The sequence below is a fragment of the Callospermophilus lateralis genome, chromosome 7, assembly GCF_048772815.1.
Source record: "Callospermophilus lateralis isolate mCalLat2 chromosome 7, mCalLat2.hap1, whole genome shotgun sequence".
Lineage (NCBI taxonomy): Eukaryota > Metazoa > Chordata > Mammalia > Rodentia > Sciuridae > Callospermophilus > Callospermophilus lateralis.
In genome coordinates, this window is record NC_135311.1 from 135,479,380 (window position 1) to 135,496,616 (window position 17,237).

General features: G+C 54.7%; 1 protein-coding gene and 1 long non-coding RNA gene across 7 annotated transcripts in view; one reads left to right on the forward strand and one right to left on the reverse strand.

Annotated features, from left to right (window-relative positions):
- Nucleotides 1-8,627, forward strand: part of Dhrs3 (dehydrogenase/reductase 3) — a 32,653-nt gene extending 24,026 nt beyond the window's left edge. For all 6 annotated transcript variants that reach the window (XM_076861256.2, XM_076861257.2, XM_076861261.1 and 3 more), the window contains 5 exons: nt 224-367; nt 949-1,068; nt 1,376-1,614; nt 5,319-5,444; nt 8,105-8,627. In XM_076861256.2, coding sequence (XP_076717371.1) covers nt 224-367; nt 949-1,068; nt 1,376-1,614; nt 5,319-5,444; nt 8,105-8,189 — 714 coding nt within the window. In that variant the 3' untranslated portion in view covers nt 8,190-8,627. The remainder of the gene's footprint in view (nt 1-223; nt 368-948; nt 1,069-1,375; nt 1,615-5,318; nt 5,445-8,104) is intronic.
- A 5,071-nt stretch (nt 8,628-13,698) lies between these two features.
- On the reverse strand, nt 13,699-14,989 carry LOC143405031 (uncharacterized). The gene is made up of 2 exons (XR_013091949.1): nt 14,853-14,989; nt 13,699-14,360 (listed from the first exon to the last, which is right to left on the reverse strand). It is a non-coding gene; the product is annotated as an uncharacterized LOC143405031 (long non-coding RNA).
- Between the last annotated feature and the right edge of the window lie 2,248 nt (nt 14,990-17,237).

A 17,237-nucleotide genomic window follows, 5' to 3' on the forward strand; every position in this document is an offset into this window, starting at 1 on the left:
CCCTGAGTTCAATCCCCAGTGCCAAATACATAAATAAGCTTGGGAACTGCTGGTTCACTTAAGAATAGGCTAATTTCCCTTTTTAAAATTCATATTGTTAATTTGCTTTGTATACTTTATTTTGGGGTGAAGTCAGGGAGGGAAATTTAAAGACAAGTTATTTCACTGGACTTCTGATGGTAATAATTGCTTGTTCCATGACCACCTTATTCTCTTCTTCTAGATTGTTCTATGGGGCCGGACTGAGAAATGCCTGAAGGAGACGACAGAGGAGATCCGGCAGATGGGCACAGAGTGCCACTACTTCATCTGTGACGTGGGCAACCGGGAGGAGGTATACCAGACGGCCAAAGCTGTCCGGGAGAAGGTCAGTGGCTTGGGAGGGCCTGTCCTCAGAGCAGCTGAACGCAGGGTAATGCCAGGAAAAGGGGATGTGCTTGCGTGGCCTGGCAGAGTGGCTTTGTCCAGGGCACTTTAGGGGACTTTCCTGAGGAGCTGGTCCAAGTTGCACAAGCAGGGATTGGGGATGATTGCACAATAGCTGTAGTCACCTGTGGTCCCCTTGGAAATTTAAACCTGTGGGTTTCTCTCTAAGACTGAGAGCCCAATGCCTCACTGCCTCCTGGGAAAATCCTTCTCCTGCCCTCAGTCATCTAGTGTATCAACTTACTCCAAGAGAGGAAAAACCACCCAGTTGGGTGTCCGGCATGTGGCAATGGTAACTCTCTTTACGTACCAATAACTTCATTTATTATAGATGTGACGGGCCCCAGGAAGGGTGCGTGCCATAAGTCATTTCTAACCCTCAGCACACAGCTGGTCTGGCGCTAATGCCATCTTCTCAACAAGACCGATGCCAGAGAGGTGGTGTGGCTTCCCAAGGCTGCACGCATATGGTGGAGGGTCTGGTCTGTGCCCTCACAGCCCTGTGTCCCCTCCCACCCGCAGGTGGGTGACATCACCATTCTGGTCAACAACGCTGCGGTGGTCCACGGGAAGAGCTTGATGGACAGCGACGATGACGCCCTCCTCAAGTCCCAGCACATCAACACCTTGGGCCAGTTCTGGGTAAGAGCTGTCCCGCCCGAGAGAGCCAGCCCTGGGCATGACAGGGAGCCTGGACAGCTGGGGTGGCAATAGGCTCACCAGGACCAGGACTCGGGCCAGCAGGATGTCCAAGGACAAAGTGGGACCAAGAGGAATGTCCAGCCCCAGAAGTCACTACACTTTCTGATCTGTGACCTCTAGCCCCTTCCCCTGCAGGAGGGCTGGGCCGCTGGAGTATCGCGGTCCCGGGTGGGCAGGTGTCCCTGGGCCAGGGCAGGAGGGCTGGTGGAAACAGCGGCTGCTTCACACCGACCCCGTCTGCCCACAGACCACCAAGGCCTTCCTGCCACGCATGCTGGAGCTGCAGAACGGCCACATCGTGTGCCTCAACTCCGTGCTGGCGCTGTCCGCCATCCCCGGTGCCATCGACTACTGCACGTCCAAAGCGTCCGCCTTTGCCTTTATGGAGAGCCTGACCCTGGGACTGCTGGACTGTCCGGGCGTCAGCGCCACCACTGTACTGCCCTTCCACACCAGCACTGAGATGTTCCAGGGCATGAGGGTCAGGTCAGTGGGCAGGGGACCAGCCTCCTCCCCGAGCTGGGCCAGCCAGCGTCTGCACAGGGAGAGTGCGCTGCAGGGTCCCCAGAAGCCGCTCCTCTGCCGGGAGCGCTCATGGGTTCTCCATCAGTGCGGGGTAGGATGCTCCAGCAGGTTAGGGTCCTGCTGCTCAGCTCGGGGCTTGTACACAGCCCAGGCCAAAGGCACACAATGGAATGAAGCCAGCTGTAAAGAGAGCAGGGTTGACAGGCATGTAGCATGGTGCATCCCTTGAGCTAAGCAAGGAAGCCAAAAGGGGACAACCCGCATGCTTGTGTTTGTGTGAAGTTCTAGAATGGAGCACACTGAGCCACGGTGCCAGAAAGCAGACCCATAGCTGCCCCGGAGGAGGCAGGGAAGACAGAGGGTTTTAGAAGTTCCTTCTTTGCCATCTGAACTAGTGAGGTTAACCAAGTTGTGTGCTTAAGGTGCGCACCTTTCACTGTTTGTAGATTATAGATCGATATCAAGGAATGCAGAGGCCCCACAGGGGCAGTGGGGCCACTATTTGGGGCTCAGGAGCCAGGCACCCAGGGTGGTGGCTGCCCAGCAGCTGTGGTGTCTGTGTGACAATGGGCCTGACTAGTTCCTGCCTGGCCTTCACTGCTCATCTGCAAAATAGGGCCTCATAGGTTCTATATCATGGTGTGATATGGAACAGCATGCGTGCCAGGTGAGTCCCTGGTAAATGGCACTGTAGGGGTATAGAGATGTGTAAGGTCACAGATAAATGAAAATCATCCAAAGACTTTTTTTTTTTTTTTTTTGCTATTCACGTGATGATCTGTGTTCTAAATTATATGCTTCACCTTCTTTCAGAGCTGAGGATGAGGGCTGGGGTGTAGCTCAGTGGTAGAGCACTTGCCTAGGGTATGTGAATCCCTGGGCTGGTGCACGCCATGCAAGAATCACTCAGCACATCTTACCTGTGAACAAAAGTGTAGTGTTGGTGATCAAGAAGCAAAAATATCTGCACACGCCAGCAACCCCAGTGACTCAGGCTGAAGCAGGAGGATCGTACATTCAAGGCCAGCCACAGAAACTTAATGAACCCTGTCCCCAAATAAAAAATAAAAAGGGCTGGGGGTGTGGCTTAATGGTAGAGCACCCCTAGGTTCAATCTCCAGTATATAATAAAATAAATTAAATTAAAAATACCTGATTTTGAATCACACTTCAGCTACTCTGCAGTTGTGAAACTTGGGGCTAGTTTTATTGTCTCTGAGCTTTACTTTGCTCATCTGTAAAATAGTGGAAATGATATGTAACTCATAGGGTCATTGAAGGATTAAAAATAATACATCTAATTCATCCAGTGCAAAGGACTTATTAGAGGCTTGATAAAGAGCTACTGCCCGTGTTATTTTTACTAACAATAAACAACCTGCAAAAGTGCCTGTTAGCTGGATGTGGTATGACCCAGGAAGCTGAGGCAAGAGGATTGCAAGTTTGAAGTCAGCCTCAGCAACTTCGTGAGACCCTGTCTCCAAATAAAAAATCAAAAGGGCTGGGGATGTGGCTCAGCAGTTAAGTCCTCTGGGTTCAATCCCCAGTTCCCCACACACACAAAAAAAGTGCATTTGTTTTGAATTTTCCTGACATACCAACTTTTCCCTCTGGTTTTGAAGGAAAGTGTAAGTTCTGATTATACTGATTATAGTGTCCTGATTATGTAGCCCTGATTATAGTGTCCATGACTATTAATATCCCAAGATTGATTACTTCTCCCTTGAGGACTTGGTTTGATTTCGTTTCACCTGTGTATACAGGAGGTGCTCAATCAATGCCTGTTGGACAGAAGTGCATCAGTGGTGATTACAGTTTTGATTGGGCACCCTCAACACAGAAGGGGAGGGACACTGGCAGTCATCACATGGGTGTATTTTACCTACTGGCGTCTGTCCTCTCCACCACTTACGATATTCAAGGTTTACCCAAGTCATTGTTTCTTAGAGGTTCAGAATGCAGACCCAAATGGCCTGGTCGCATCTCAACTCTGTGACCTTGGGCAAGTTACTTGACTTTTCTGTGCCTCCATCTCCTTGTTTATGAAAAGGGATTAATTGTAGTACACCTACTTCTCGGGTTTGGTGCACACACGGCAACCCTGCTAGAGGGCTCTTATCCCCATGTCACAGGGGAGGAAACTGAGGCTTGGAAGGCAGTTACTTGCCCAAGGCCACCCAGGAGAAACTGGCTAGCTGAATGTGGTTTTTCTGAGAGTCTGTGCTGCCTCCGGGAGTTACCAGTTCCCCTGTACCCCTCCCACCCACCACGGAGACAAAGGAGAAGGTCCCACCAGCAGACAGACTTGAGCTCCTCTGTGGGGTTCTCCTGAGGGTCTTTCCAGGAAGCCCCCAAGCCCATGGAGCTCCTTCTACCCATCCTGCCTTCTCTTCCCTGAGAGGCAGGACTGGCCACAGGTAGAGGCCGGAGAGCCCACCAGCCACACATCTGTCGGGTTCCACACCAGTGAGCTGCCTCAACAAGCTCATCTCTGCAGAACCAGAGGCCAGCGCTTTGGGACAGTGTGGCTGAGGGCCTCTTAGAGGCATCCAGGGCAGCAAAGAAAGCACAGGGCAGGGGTGAGATCTGTGGATCCCAGGAGCTGCCTGTGCTCAGGAATGACACCAGACCTAGTGACTCGGTGCCCTCAGTCTTGTGGTGTCAGGGCAGACCCCACGCCCTTGGAGGGACTGGCGTCAGAGCCAGCAGCAGGAAGGCGGGAGGAGCACCGAGTAGAGGGGCGAAAGCATGCCCTCGAACCCTGCGGGCCTGGTTGGTCTGCTTGACCCCAGAGCCTCGGTTTCCCTGTCTATCAATTGGAGAGGATGGTGTGAGCACACGGGGACATCACTGCTGCGGGCGTCTACAGTCAGAGGGCTCTGAACAGGCACGAGAAGCCCCTGTGATTGCTCAATCCATCATTCATTCACTGAGCAGTTTCATGGAACACGCTCTGCAATGTCTGAATGAGTTAGAGAACCAGCTGGCTGGGCAGTGGGCATCTCCAGCAGAGGCCCCGCCTCCAGACAGCATGAGGACACCTAGGGAAGGGCTACTTGCTCAGCATCCCTGCAGTCAGCAAGTATCTACTGAGCACCCACTACGTGCCGGACACTGTTAGATGCTGAGGATGCAACAGAGAGCAAGACTGATCGGGCCTCTGCCCTCTCGGAACTCAAAGGCTGTTGGGGGAAACAGGCCATTGGCAAGGAAACAAAGCCACTCTAGACGCACTCAATGTGGTGAAGGAATTAGCAGGGGGACAAGATCGGAGGCCATTTGGGGGCTATGGGGACAAGAGGTCTCCCAGAGGAGCAGGGAGAGGACAGCTGGCAAAGGTTAAAGCACAGGTGGCAGGAACAGTCCTGCTGGGGCAGAGCAGACACAGGACACTGGGCAGGGCCAGGCTGTGCAGAGCTGGGCGAACCCAGGTGGGCTAGAAGTCCTGGTCCCTGAGGGCACCCCCTGCAACCTGGGGTCCCTCGCTCAGGTGCTGGAGGCTGGAGTGAGGGAACATGGAGCCCCAACAAGTCTGAGCTGCGAACACCCCCAGTCTCAAGTCTCACACGGGAAAAGCAGAGGGACACCCCCCACGTCAGCCACCCAGGCTTCCCAGGAGCACACACTTCCCCGAGAGAAACCCGCTGTGTCTCTTCCTGCCCCAGGTTTCCCAATCTCTTTCCCCCGTTGAAGCCAGAGACGGTGGCGCGGAGGACGGTGGAAGCGGTGCAGCTCAACCAGGCCCTCCTCCTGCTCCCCTGGACCATGAATATCCTCATTATCTTGAAAAGGTAGGTGCCGGGAGGAGCCCCTGGTCAGCGTCATGCCAGACATTCCCCGTCACCTGGAGGCCCAGTGGGGAAGCAGTAGGCAGGAGGACAATGTGACCGATGGGCACGAGAATGAGGGGTCGGGGCACCTGCGCCACAAGGTACGAGCCCCACCACAGAAAGTGGTCCTCGGGCCCCTGTAGTCCTGAAGAATTACTGAGGAAGCCAGGGAGCCCTCGTTTATCAGCTGTATTTATCACATTTACTGTGTTAGCGATTAAAAACGAGAAAAATGTTAATGTTCTAACATTTACACATTTGCTCTTATTTCCCATATTTACTTATTTGCTTATAAACAGTAATAACAGTAAAGCACGATGGTGCTCACCTGTAATCCCGCTATCTGGGAGGCTGAGGCAATAGGGTCACAAGTTTGAGGCCAGCCTGGGCAACTCAGTGAGACTCTGTCCCAAAGTAAAACATGAAAAGCACCAGGGAGGCCGCTGGGCGGTAGAGCAGTGGCCCAGCACGCAGGAGGCCCTGGGTCCCATCCCCAGCACCATTAAGTAACCATGACAGAATTGAGTGAGTGGCGATGACCAGCTTACTGCACTGACATGCCGTGTTTTCATGACGAGGAGTTACATATTTCCCAAAACAAAGTGACTGTAGTCAGGAGAAGCGTCGTTTTACATTTTCATGAATCTTTCATCATTTAATTGGAGACAACTGGATTCTTGTGTCTGCCGGGGTCATGTAGCCTCTGGGAGACGCCACTGTAGACCTGTGAAAGGGTGACAGTGATAAAGGCTGGTGGTATCTCAGTATGACCACAAAACAGTCTGAACTTGCAGACCCCTGGGAGGATCACAGGTACCCCAAGGGCTCCTGGACTGCACTTTGAGAACCACTGTTCTACAGATCCCAGACCAGGCTGAGCCCTCAGAAGTCGAAGCTAAGGAGGATCACAGGTGCCACGAGGCCAAGGCTCGGGAGCGTCACACTGATAGTCTCAGGGACTCACCAGAGTAGCTGAGGTGGCGGCTTCATTCAGGAGATGGTCCTCCAGAATCTGCCCCGTATCATGTTCCCCTAGAACTTTCCAGACCTTGTGCAGCGAACCCTTGCCACCCTAGTCCCACACTGAAGGGGCCACTGCAGCTGGCCACGTCAGCAGTGCTCATGGGCTCTTGGGTGCAGGGAGAGCTTTGTCCCTGGAGCCTCAGGACTCCAGGCCCCGCCCTGCCTGATGGACACTCCCACCTGGAGGCCTCTTCAGGAATGAAGACCCCCGTGCCGGGCTGGCTCCTGTTATGGCATCACCTCCCCAGAAAGCCAGCCTCCCAGCCACTGTGACACAGTGACCACTGAAACCCGAAAACAGGGGACAGTGCCAACCAGTTCTTTCTCCTCCAAGCTCAAAGCTTCTTTGGAGGCCCAGAGTGGAGAGGGGACGGGGACAGCTGGACACACTCCATTCTGACTTCTGGTCCAGGAGGCCCCTTGGCTGCTTCAGGGATCCCCTTCAAGAGCAGGGGTGCAGGCCTTCACTGAGGCCAGGCTGGCACTCTGCACCTCAGGGAACCTCAGAAGTCTTCTGGAACATTCTATAGAAAAGTTAGTTTGCTACATCATCTAAACCCCAGCTGACATTTCCTGTCCTATCCCCCACTACCTCCCCATGGGAAGCAGAAGCCACTCCCCCTCCCCAATCCCTGCAAGGGACTGCCTCCTCACCTTCCCTGAGAGAAGTCTTTAAAGGCCCAACCCTACTGCCACCACCCCCAAGAAGTTTTCTGAATTGTTCTGCCCAGAAAGGAGCTTTCCTGACTTGCACGTGGAATGGGCCAGGGCCCTTCAATCTGACTCATCCGACAGGGGGTCCTCTCCGTGCAGGCCAGGGCCAGGGGCAGGGAGTCAGATATGAAATATCACCGCAAAAGCACCCATGTGACAGGGAGGCAAGATGACCCCAGGACTCTGGGTTGCACCCGAGAAAAGCCTGCAGGTGAGTCTGGGACACTTCCCTGGAGGACACGACACCCAAACTGGAGCTCACTCCTCAGCCCCACAGTGTAGATCTTTGCAGAAGGAGAGAGCCACCCAACACCTCTGGCCCCGCTGCCCTCCCGGGCTGTTTGGTTGCTATAACTGAAAACCACAGACTAGGTTACTTATAAGGAAGAGAGGTTTATTCACTCTCAGTTCAAGAGCACAGGGCTGGCCTGCTGGGCCTCCAGAGATGGTGCTGCTGTCCCACAGCATGGCACCACGTGGTGAGACAAGCTGCCTCTATGACAAAGCCACCGCCAGACCACCCATGACGCCTGAGCAGAGCGGCCTCAAAGTCACCCCCAACTCCACCAACGACTGCCACACTGCAGCTTGAGTTTCGGAGGGGACCAGCACATTCACACCACAGTAGATGCCATGAATGTAGCGCAGCGAGGCTGATCCTGTGGCTGCCCTTCACCTTGTGGACAGCGGCTCACCCACTTGTGTGAAAGCCCTTCCCTGGGTGAACGCGGTGGTCACAGGGGAAGCTGGCCTGTGCTTGGGAAAGGGGAGATGAGTGCTTCTAGGAATACCATTCTACCACTCTTGTTTGATGTGGCCACCAGTGACCCCCCTGCTGACCCCTGCCTGCTGACCATCTTCCTTTCTTCCTCCCTGCTCCCCAGCATACTCCCACAGGCTGCACTGGAGGAGATCCACAGATTCTCAGGAACCTACACCTGCATGAACACCTTCAAGGGGCGGACATAGAGGCAGGAGGAAGAGACATGCTCAAGGAGCCACGGAGCCTGCAGGGGCCATAGAACCTGGGCACACACCCATGCACCTGCCTGTTGGTACATTTCTGCTGGGTGAGCAGGGCTGCTTCTGTCCCCAGGGAAGAATATGGCAGCCCCCCCAGGTCAGCCCCAGGACCTTTGCACAGGACTGATGCGTATAACTCTGACCCCCATGGGGAGCCAAGAAACCAGCTAGCAGCTGCCTTGTCATTTCTACATTTCTGATTCTGTAGAGTTCATTGTTAAATTGCTTCTCCAGTCTAACCAGCCTCAGCAGTGTGCATAGACTATTTTTGGGAGGGTCTGTTCCCTAGATGCTCTACCTTTCCCTCCAAAACCCACTCATCCTCAGCTTGCGCAAACTGGTTGAATAGCTGGAATGGAAAATAAAGAGAGATGGCTTTTGCAAGTTCCCTTGTTCAAATCCTTGGTGGGCAGTTGGGAGGGAGCCAGTCCCAACCACAAAACCCTATCCTTTGAGAGAACTGGCCAGCTCAGGGCCCCCAGCTGCCAGGAGGAGAGAAGTGGGCAAAGACCAGGAGAGGAAATGGAGCCCAGACCTCAGGGCAGAGGGAAGTGCCTGGTTCCTTGCCAGAGCCCTTCCCAACACCAGTGGTTCCCTTGCCTGACCACCAAGAACCAGACTGCAGAGAGCGGGCCACAGCTAGGCTGGCCACAGCTGGGGCTGCCCTCCATCCTGTGCCAGCACCACCAGGCCATCAACTTGGGAGAGAAGAACCTGTCTTCACCGACACCTGCTGTCTACATGGCACGTGGGTGGAGCAGAGAGGGGAATGCAGCTGAGAAACCCAAACTCTGAAGACCTCCAGCCGTGATGTCAATCATCTGGTCAAGAAGGGACCATGGGTCACTGGAAAAAAACTTAGTGATAGATGACTGCAATAAGGCCGGTGCTATGGGACAGCAAGGACCCCACACCACATTTGATTGCAGGAAAAGCGAAGTCTGGGGCTGCAGAAGGTATTGGTCTCCGGCTCAGTCATTGGGGGAAAGTTATAGCCAAAAAGAGGTGGCGAGGGTCGCCCTGTGGATCTCTGGCGGCTGTCCCTCCCAGCCCCCATGCAGCAAGCTCATCAACCCAACCCTGGCTAGCAGGGGAGGCCAACAATGTCATCTCACAGAAGCAGCCTCTGTCCACAGAGCTGCTGCGGGTGGGTGGCAGGGAGCAGGCGGGGAGTTCCCCAGGGACGCAGCAGAAGGTCACGGCCTCTGACTCAGGGAGGCGCTTCCTCCCGGGGTGCATACAAACCTCAGGCCGAGCCCTCCCAACTGCCATTAGAAGATCCCACCCTCAGCGGGCAGGAGGGTCACTCTGGTCTGCGAGCAGAAATTGATTCTCTCCACCATTTTTGAGCACTAAGCGTGGCCGCCGCCGGGCGCGACGTCTGCGCTGTTAGTCATCACGCCGCCCCAGCAGGCGCCGAGGACCCGGGGCAGGCTCTCGGCGACGGCCGCGCACACGACCCCAATCTCCACGCGAGCTTCAGTTCAGGGTCGCTGCCTCTCCGGCCAGGTGGCTCCAGCTCCGCGCTGTGTCGCCTTTGCCCCGGGCTCAGGCGCCACAAGGGCTTCCTTCGATCGAGGATAGAGTGTCCAGGCGCAGCTCAGCGGGCCTCGCCAGCTGCCACCGGCTCTTCAACTTTCTGCCCGGAAACAACTCGCGTCACTTCAGCTCGCGTCTCATTGGCCAAAGAGAGGTCATGTGATCCAGCCCGCGCGGGGTGCAGCAGGAAATGCCGTCCCCCCCGGTGCTGGGGCGGCCATGGAAGATGATGTCTGGGGGAAAGGTTAAAGTATAGGCCGGGGATGGAGGGAAGCTGAGGCAGGGACGCGGTGGCCTTTGGGAGCACAGGCCAGGTTCTCCGCTCACAGCACCGCTGGGGAAGGGGACCAGGAAGCCCATGCCAAAGGGGAGAAAAGACCCCGCCTGCCAGGGCCCAGGGTCTGAACCCAGCGCTACCTGACCCACGAGCCCCTCTCCTTACCCTGGCATCAGGTGGCACCCATCCCGGACCCTCCATCAGCTTCCTTTTGGTTCTTGAGGACATGTGTCACCAAAGTCTGCCTTGGGTGTCAAGGGGGTCCTTCTGGAATGTTCACAACTACCTAACACCCCCACCCCCACCACCCCGCCTGGCTGGACAACATGGGTGTGTCCCCAGGGCAGGTGCCTGTCATTGGCTGGCCCAGGAGCCAGGTTGGGGGCGGGCACACCTTGGTGGGCAGAGACAGACAGGAGGACCAGCTGGGGATCTGTCTGCTGAGTCCTGATTTTTCCGGACCTTCCTTGAGCAGAGTGGATAGATTCCTGTGCTCATGGTCTGGCTCCAGGCCACCCTTTTGGAAAGCATTCAACTCCTGAGGTTTCCATGAAATTGCATTTGGCCTGCAGGCCAGGAATGCAGCAAGGATCCCTGGGGAGTGACTGCATGCTGGGAGGGAGGAAGGCCCAGCCAGCCCTCCCCAGGGCCACGGAGCACAAGTCACTGTCTTGGCTGTGGTGGGAGCTCTCAGTTTCCCAGAGCCCCGGGGGCTTCCTCTGAAGGCAGGACAGAGCCTGGTCTCGCCCCTCCCCTCCTCCAATCTGCCAGGAGCTTTCAGTCTTTTTCTGGATCTTTTCCCAGAGGAACCAAGGAGAAAAGCCTTGGGCAGATTCCCAGGAGGCCAAATTCTGGTCCCTCCCAGGGATGGTTTGGCGGCTTGGAGAGCTAATTCTGTCCCTGTGCTCGGGCAAGCGGAGGAGCATGACAAGCGCCAAACCTCCAAGGGACAGGACAAGGCGTGCCAACCCTACAAAGAAGACTTAGGTCCTGGGAAGTGACCCAGTTGCCATGCTTGAGGTTCTTCCCCAAACCAAAAGAGAACCAGATTGGGGGTGGGCGCCAAGCCCAGGGAGGCGCCAGACCTAAGCCCTATCCTGGCCCCATTTCAGGGGACCAGGCTATCTGGCCTGGCAAGTGATCAGGAATTGAGTCCTATGGCCACCACCCAGCTCCTGGGGACCAGAATACTTTGAGAAACTGATTCTCCTCAGGCCAAACTAATGTTCTAGAGTGATAGAAATCTCCTGAGCTGATAGAAATCTCCTGAGCTGACTCAGCCCTAACCCCACTCCTTCCTGTGCCCCAGCCCAGGGCCCTGTCTGGTGGAGAAGCCAGTCCTTGCCCTTGGGAATGTTCCAGTTGGGTGGGGGATAAAGAAAGGAGCCAGATCACCAACAGAGGAATCATCTGCCCAAGTCCTAAGCGAACTGTTCTAGATGGCAATGGGGCCGTCTCAAGAGAGGAGAGACCCACACTCCTACCATAACCTTCAGGGGGACTCCTCCGCTGTTCAGGAGGGGCTTCCAGTGGAAGCAGAGGTTGATGACACCCTGGATGTCTGTACTTATGAAGAGAACTTCTATATACAGATGGCTTGGACACCAGGAAAAGCCAGGAGGTGACACAGGAGGAAGGGCTGGGGCAGCTCCAGGGCACCCCCATCCTGCTGGGCTGCTTTTGAGGGGGGCTGTGAGGCAGTGATTTGATTTAAAAATGTTCATTAATATCCATCTCTTCATAAATGGACAGCTGCCCACTCGAGTTCCTCCTGAATCTGGGACCACTGTCCCTCATATGCAGGGTCCAGGCTCCTGCCACCTCTCACAGACTGTTGAGGTCCCCAGGCTCCTGGTAGATGTGATGCCCAGATGCCCATTCTGAGTGCCCAGGCTTCCCACACCTGCCAGGTGGCAGTGAGACTCCTCCAGCAGTGGGAAGCCCTGAGATTTGGGAGCAGAATCTTGACTCTGGAGTCCCACTGGCCTGAGCTCCCCTCTGGGCTCTGCCACCTCCATTGTGTGACATCGCCCTTCTTCCCCTACAGAGTGGGTCTCTGTTCAGACCCCTGCCTCTTAGGCCCAGGGTCACTCTCCAGTGCTAATCATACCTAAGAAGGCTCTGTGAACTCAAGGGGGTGACACGATGCTGGTGGCCCCATAGCTGATAGACAGGACCCGAGGACTCCTCAGGACACCTGGTCAACATCTTGACTTGGGGTGTGATGGCAGCAAGTCACTGCTTGCCTGGCTCCCTGTGGTCGTGGTGGGATAAAGCTGTGACTCAGAAGACCCCTGCAGGGTAGTGGGCACAAGGGTGAAGAGAGGTCCCTAGGGAGGGCAGGGCAAACCCCCAAGGAACAGGACAGGGCATGCCAACCCGACAAAGAAGACTCAGGTCCTCGGAAGTGACCCAGTTGCATGCTTGAGGGTCTCCAGGGCAGAGCAGGCTGTCCCCCAGGGCAGAGCAGGCAGTGCCGTCTATCTGTAGGACATTTCTCTGGCATCTCCCACCATCCTTGGCCCTGGGCAGCCCCTGGTGCTCAGATCCCCCAGTGGCTTGGAAAGAAGAAACAAAGAAGTCCCCTGGAAGGTACTGCTCAAAGTGGTAATGTCACCTTGCTAGGAAGATGTGTCCCCTAGGGCAGACATCAGGCATTGGGAGGAGGGTCCACAAGGAGGAAAAACTACTGGTGGCAACGCTGGCCCAAGGTGGATTGGCCTGACTCAGAGACCAGCCAGTGCACCTGGGGGTGGAGGTTGTTGGAACCCCGCCCCCTGGCCCCCACCAGGGATGTTGCAGACACTACTGAGGATAACAAAAAACACTTTGAAAGTAAATTGTCCTTTACATGGAGGCCAGGCCACCTGCCCAGGTGCCGAGCCCCTGGGGGCATATGACAGAACAGAATGTGCAGGGTCCCGAGCTCAGAGGCCAGGTCTCCAATCCTTTCTGCACGGTCAGCCCCCAGCCACAGTAATGTGGGCTGCCTTCCCACTGGGCACACCCTGGGCTCTGGCCCCAGAGGCTCTTCGCACATTCTGTTCTGTCCCCTCTCTTGGACCTTGGTCTCTGTCTTCTTCTCAGATATCAGCTCCTGGCAGCTTCCCATCTGGCCACAGTGGCACTGGGTTGATCTGTCTCAGGCTGTTGTTTACTTCATCAACCATCATCATTATTACTGTTGTGTCCACGATGGCTTTATGGAGCTGCAATTCACACACTGTACAAGTCAGCCATTGAAGCTCCAAATCCCATCTATTTAGGAAACTGAGGCAGGAGAGGCACTTGTTTGAGGCCAGCCTAGGTAACTTAGCAAGACCCTGTCTCAAAACAAAAAAAAAGCTGGTTGCAGTGGAGCACACTTGTAATCCCAATGGCTCAGGAGGCTGAAGCAAGAGGATGGAAAGTTTGAGGCCAGCCTCAGCAACTTAGTGAGGCATTAAGCCACTCAGTGAAACCCTGTCTCAAAATAAAAAAATTAAAATGGCTGTGGCTGTGGCTCAGTGGTTAAGTGCCCCCTGGGTATAGTCCCTGGTACCAAACAGATAAAAGCAAAGTAAAGGGGCTGGGCTGGGGCTCAGTGGTAAAGGGCCTCTAAGTTCAATCCCCAGTACTCAAAAAAGACAGACAGTGCGGTCCAATGGTGTGTAATACATTATTCAGAGTTGTGCAACCAACATCCCAACCGATCCAAGAGCATTTTCATTACCTTAAAAAGAAATTCTGTAGACATTACCAGTTCTCCTCCATTTCCCCCAGCTTTCTCGGTCCCTGGCAACCAGCCACTTCCTGTCTCTACACATTTTCCTGTTCTTTCACAGCAATGTCATCAGGTGGCACGTGGTCTGCAGGGTTGGGCTTCTTCCCCTGAGCATAAGGCCTTCCAGGTTCATCCGGGTCATAGTTGCATCAGAACATTCTCCCTCGGTGGCTGAACAGTCTCGCAATGTCTGGACAAACAGCAGTTGTTCATCCATTTACCATCCTTGATGGTGTTGGGGGCCATGTCACTGACTTGCTTGCTTGCTTCTGGCTCTTTCTGCCCCTCTGGACCAGACACTGCATGAGGTGAGAAGTTGTCCACTTCTGCCCAGCTCCTGGCAGAGTGCTGGCTCCGCTAGACGCTGGGTAAACATCTGTTGTCTGATGGACACAGACGCTTCCTCGGAGGCAGCCCACGTGGAGGCTTCCAGGACGCCCCTTCCTCCTGCCGCCTCCCCTTAAGCTTCCCGATGGGCCTGCGCTGCTACACCTTCCAGGCTCCACACTGGCCTTCTCTAAACCACAGGCTGTTGACACTGGGAACAGGAGCATTCTCTGTGGCGGCTGTCGTGGGCACTGAGGGTGTCTGGCTTCCCTGGTCTTTACTCACTAGTTGCCCTTCCCAGCTCTGACTACCAAAAATTGTGTTCTTGGACATTTCCAAATGTCCCCGAGGAGCAAAACTGCCCCTCAGGGGCCTCTGGTCTGCATGCATTTCCCCAACTCTTCCTTGCAAGAGTAGCTAAGGCCCAGAGGGCTGTGGTGGCCCGGCCCTGGGAGGCCAGCAGCAGAACCCCAGGATGTGAACCTTCTGTCCCAAGGCCGGACCTTCATCCCCCAACGGGGAGCAGGAATCCAGAAGCCCCCGCTCCCAGGCTGTGCCTGTAACCTTGTGAGATTTTTTTCTCTCTCTGAGAACTCCTCCGTGCCTCCCTCTGGCTGAGTTACCCAAGTTCTGCAGGATTTTCCAGCCAGCCCCCCACCACACCCCCAAACCCTTATCATTCCTTTCATTTTTCAACACTCACAAGGCAAAGGAAATAAGCACGTGGTGGGAGACACAGCCAGGTCTGTTCCTTGGGCTGCTGCTGTGATGTAACTGGATCCTGCTTGGGGAGGTCACATGTGGCTTGGGCAGAGCCCCAGCCTGAGACCTGGCTCTGGGCGTGTGGGCTCCTACAGCCCTGGCATGTGGAGTGCGCTATGCAGCTAAATATCCCCCAACACCACCCTGGCTCCCCAGGGGCAGTTGTGCTGGGGCTGGGCTGGCTCCCTGGCTGGCCGGCCTTGCTTGCTGTCCACCGAGGGAAGCCGAGTGGCCGCTCCAGCTGGCTACCAAGAGGCACGCGGAGAAGCGAAGAGGCTGGGGTTTGGAGCTAGACTCTCTGGGAACTTGAGCTTGATTTTAACCTGATCTTGACCTCCCTCAGCCTCAACTTCCTCCTCTGTGGGATGGGACCGATAGCTCTGTCCCCCAGAGTGGCTTTGAAAATCTCAGGGAGTAAGTCACATAGTGAACTAACACAGGTGGGCTCGGTGCCAGTAAACACCTAGTAAGACATTAATAAATCATACTTATTTTATAATCACAGTACTCAGTCCCTGTGTGTGAGTAAGGGATATGTATTAGTAGTGAAAATCTAACCTGCTCTAGGAGGCTGAGCTGGAAGCAGGTGAAAGGATCTCCCCTGGATTATTTTATAGGGGTGCTGGTGGAGCCGGATTTGAACCCCAGAGTGGAGCTGCACGCTCCTGACTTTCAATCCCTGAATTTTGTGGCTTCTTGAATGAGAAGCCTGAGATGTAAGAGTGTGGTTCTGACGCTTGTCATGATTCACCGAGATCTTTATCCGGCCCCACCTGGTCTCTTCCTGGCGTAGCCACTTCAACACTGCTGTCAGATTCCAACACCTCTGAGCCCAGTCACTTCTGAGCTGGGAGGAAGAGGTACCTACCATGATTTGGATCTTAAATGGCTTTGTGCTGATGGCTTGATCTCAGTCCCCTTGGTGCTACTGGAAGGTGGTGGAACTTGCAGGAGGTGGGGCCTAGTGAGAGGCAGTTAGGTCATTGGGGGGGTGTCCTTGAAGGGGAGATTGGGACACCAGCCCCTTCCTCTTTCTGTCTGCTTCCCAGCCACACGAGGCAAGCTGCCCACCACCCACCGTGATGTTCTGCCAGGCCCAAAACCAATTGCCTGAAACTAAGCCAAAAACCAACCTCTCTTTTTTATAATTTTCTCAGGTATCAGAGCAACAGAAATTTGACTAACAGCGTCCCAGCCTTCCTCAGGCAGGCACACTTTCTCCCCTTCCTTTTCTTGGGCATATTGTCCCCCTACCTCCAATAATTCCTGGAGCACCTGAAATGTGCCCAGTGCTCTGCCAGGTGCATGGAAGGACACTTAACAAGTGTGAGGAGGCAGGATTGCAGAAAGCAGCCTTGAGTCGGCTGTTCCTTGTCCCCAGAAGTTGCAGCTGCTTCACCCTGAGGGTATAAGGGGCTGGTGGGTTTCTTTGTCCCAATCCCCAAAGACACTGACTCTCCCTGAAGTTTCTGGAAAGGATATAGGAAGCTCCAAACCACTGCTGCTGCTGCCATTGCCAATGGACCCCAGGGGAGTCTTTGCTCCAGATACCACCTCACTGGGGCAAGTCCCCCACTTCTCAGCTTTGCTTGATGCTGAGGCTTGGGCAACATCTTTTTTTTTTTTTTTTTTACTTGTAGTTGGACACAATACCTTTATTTTATTTATTTATTTTTATGTGATGCTGAGGATCAAACTCAGCACCTCAAACGTGCTAGGTGAGTGCTCTACCGCTGAGCCGCAGCCCCAGCCCGTGGGCAACATTTTGATCATGCCAATAGCTCCGTAGCCTGGGGCAAGGAAGGCAAACATGGAGCCGCTTGTCTAGCCCTTTGAGTCAGAAGTTCCTCTGGAAACATCCCTAGCCTCCCACTAAAGCCATGACCAGCAGCTGGGCCCCCGAGACACTGGTAGACTCCCAGAGTGATTGCTGGTGCTCCTCACCATGTTTCTTGCTAGGCCCAAAGGGAGGAATTCGTTGATTCACACAACTAGAAGGCCCAGTGGTGACTGGTTTCAGTATGGCTGGATCCAGGAGCACACAGGACCTGAACCCAGATCCAGTTTCTCTGCCCTTCATTTTGGCATCCTTGGGGCTGGCTTCCTTCTCAGTATCTTGCTCCTGTGATGGCAAGCTGGCTGCTAGTCTCACACCCCCTCCCGATTAAGGGCACAGGAGAAGACTCCTCACCCAGCGTTGGTTCTGATCGGTTACAGCTGGCCGGGGTTGAGAGCCACATCCAGGCATAAACCAATCACGACGACAGAGGAACGCAGTGGTCTAATTGGCCAAACCTGAGCCTTGTGGTCTGTCCTGGCAGCCAAA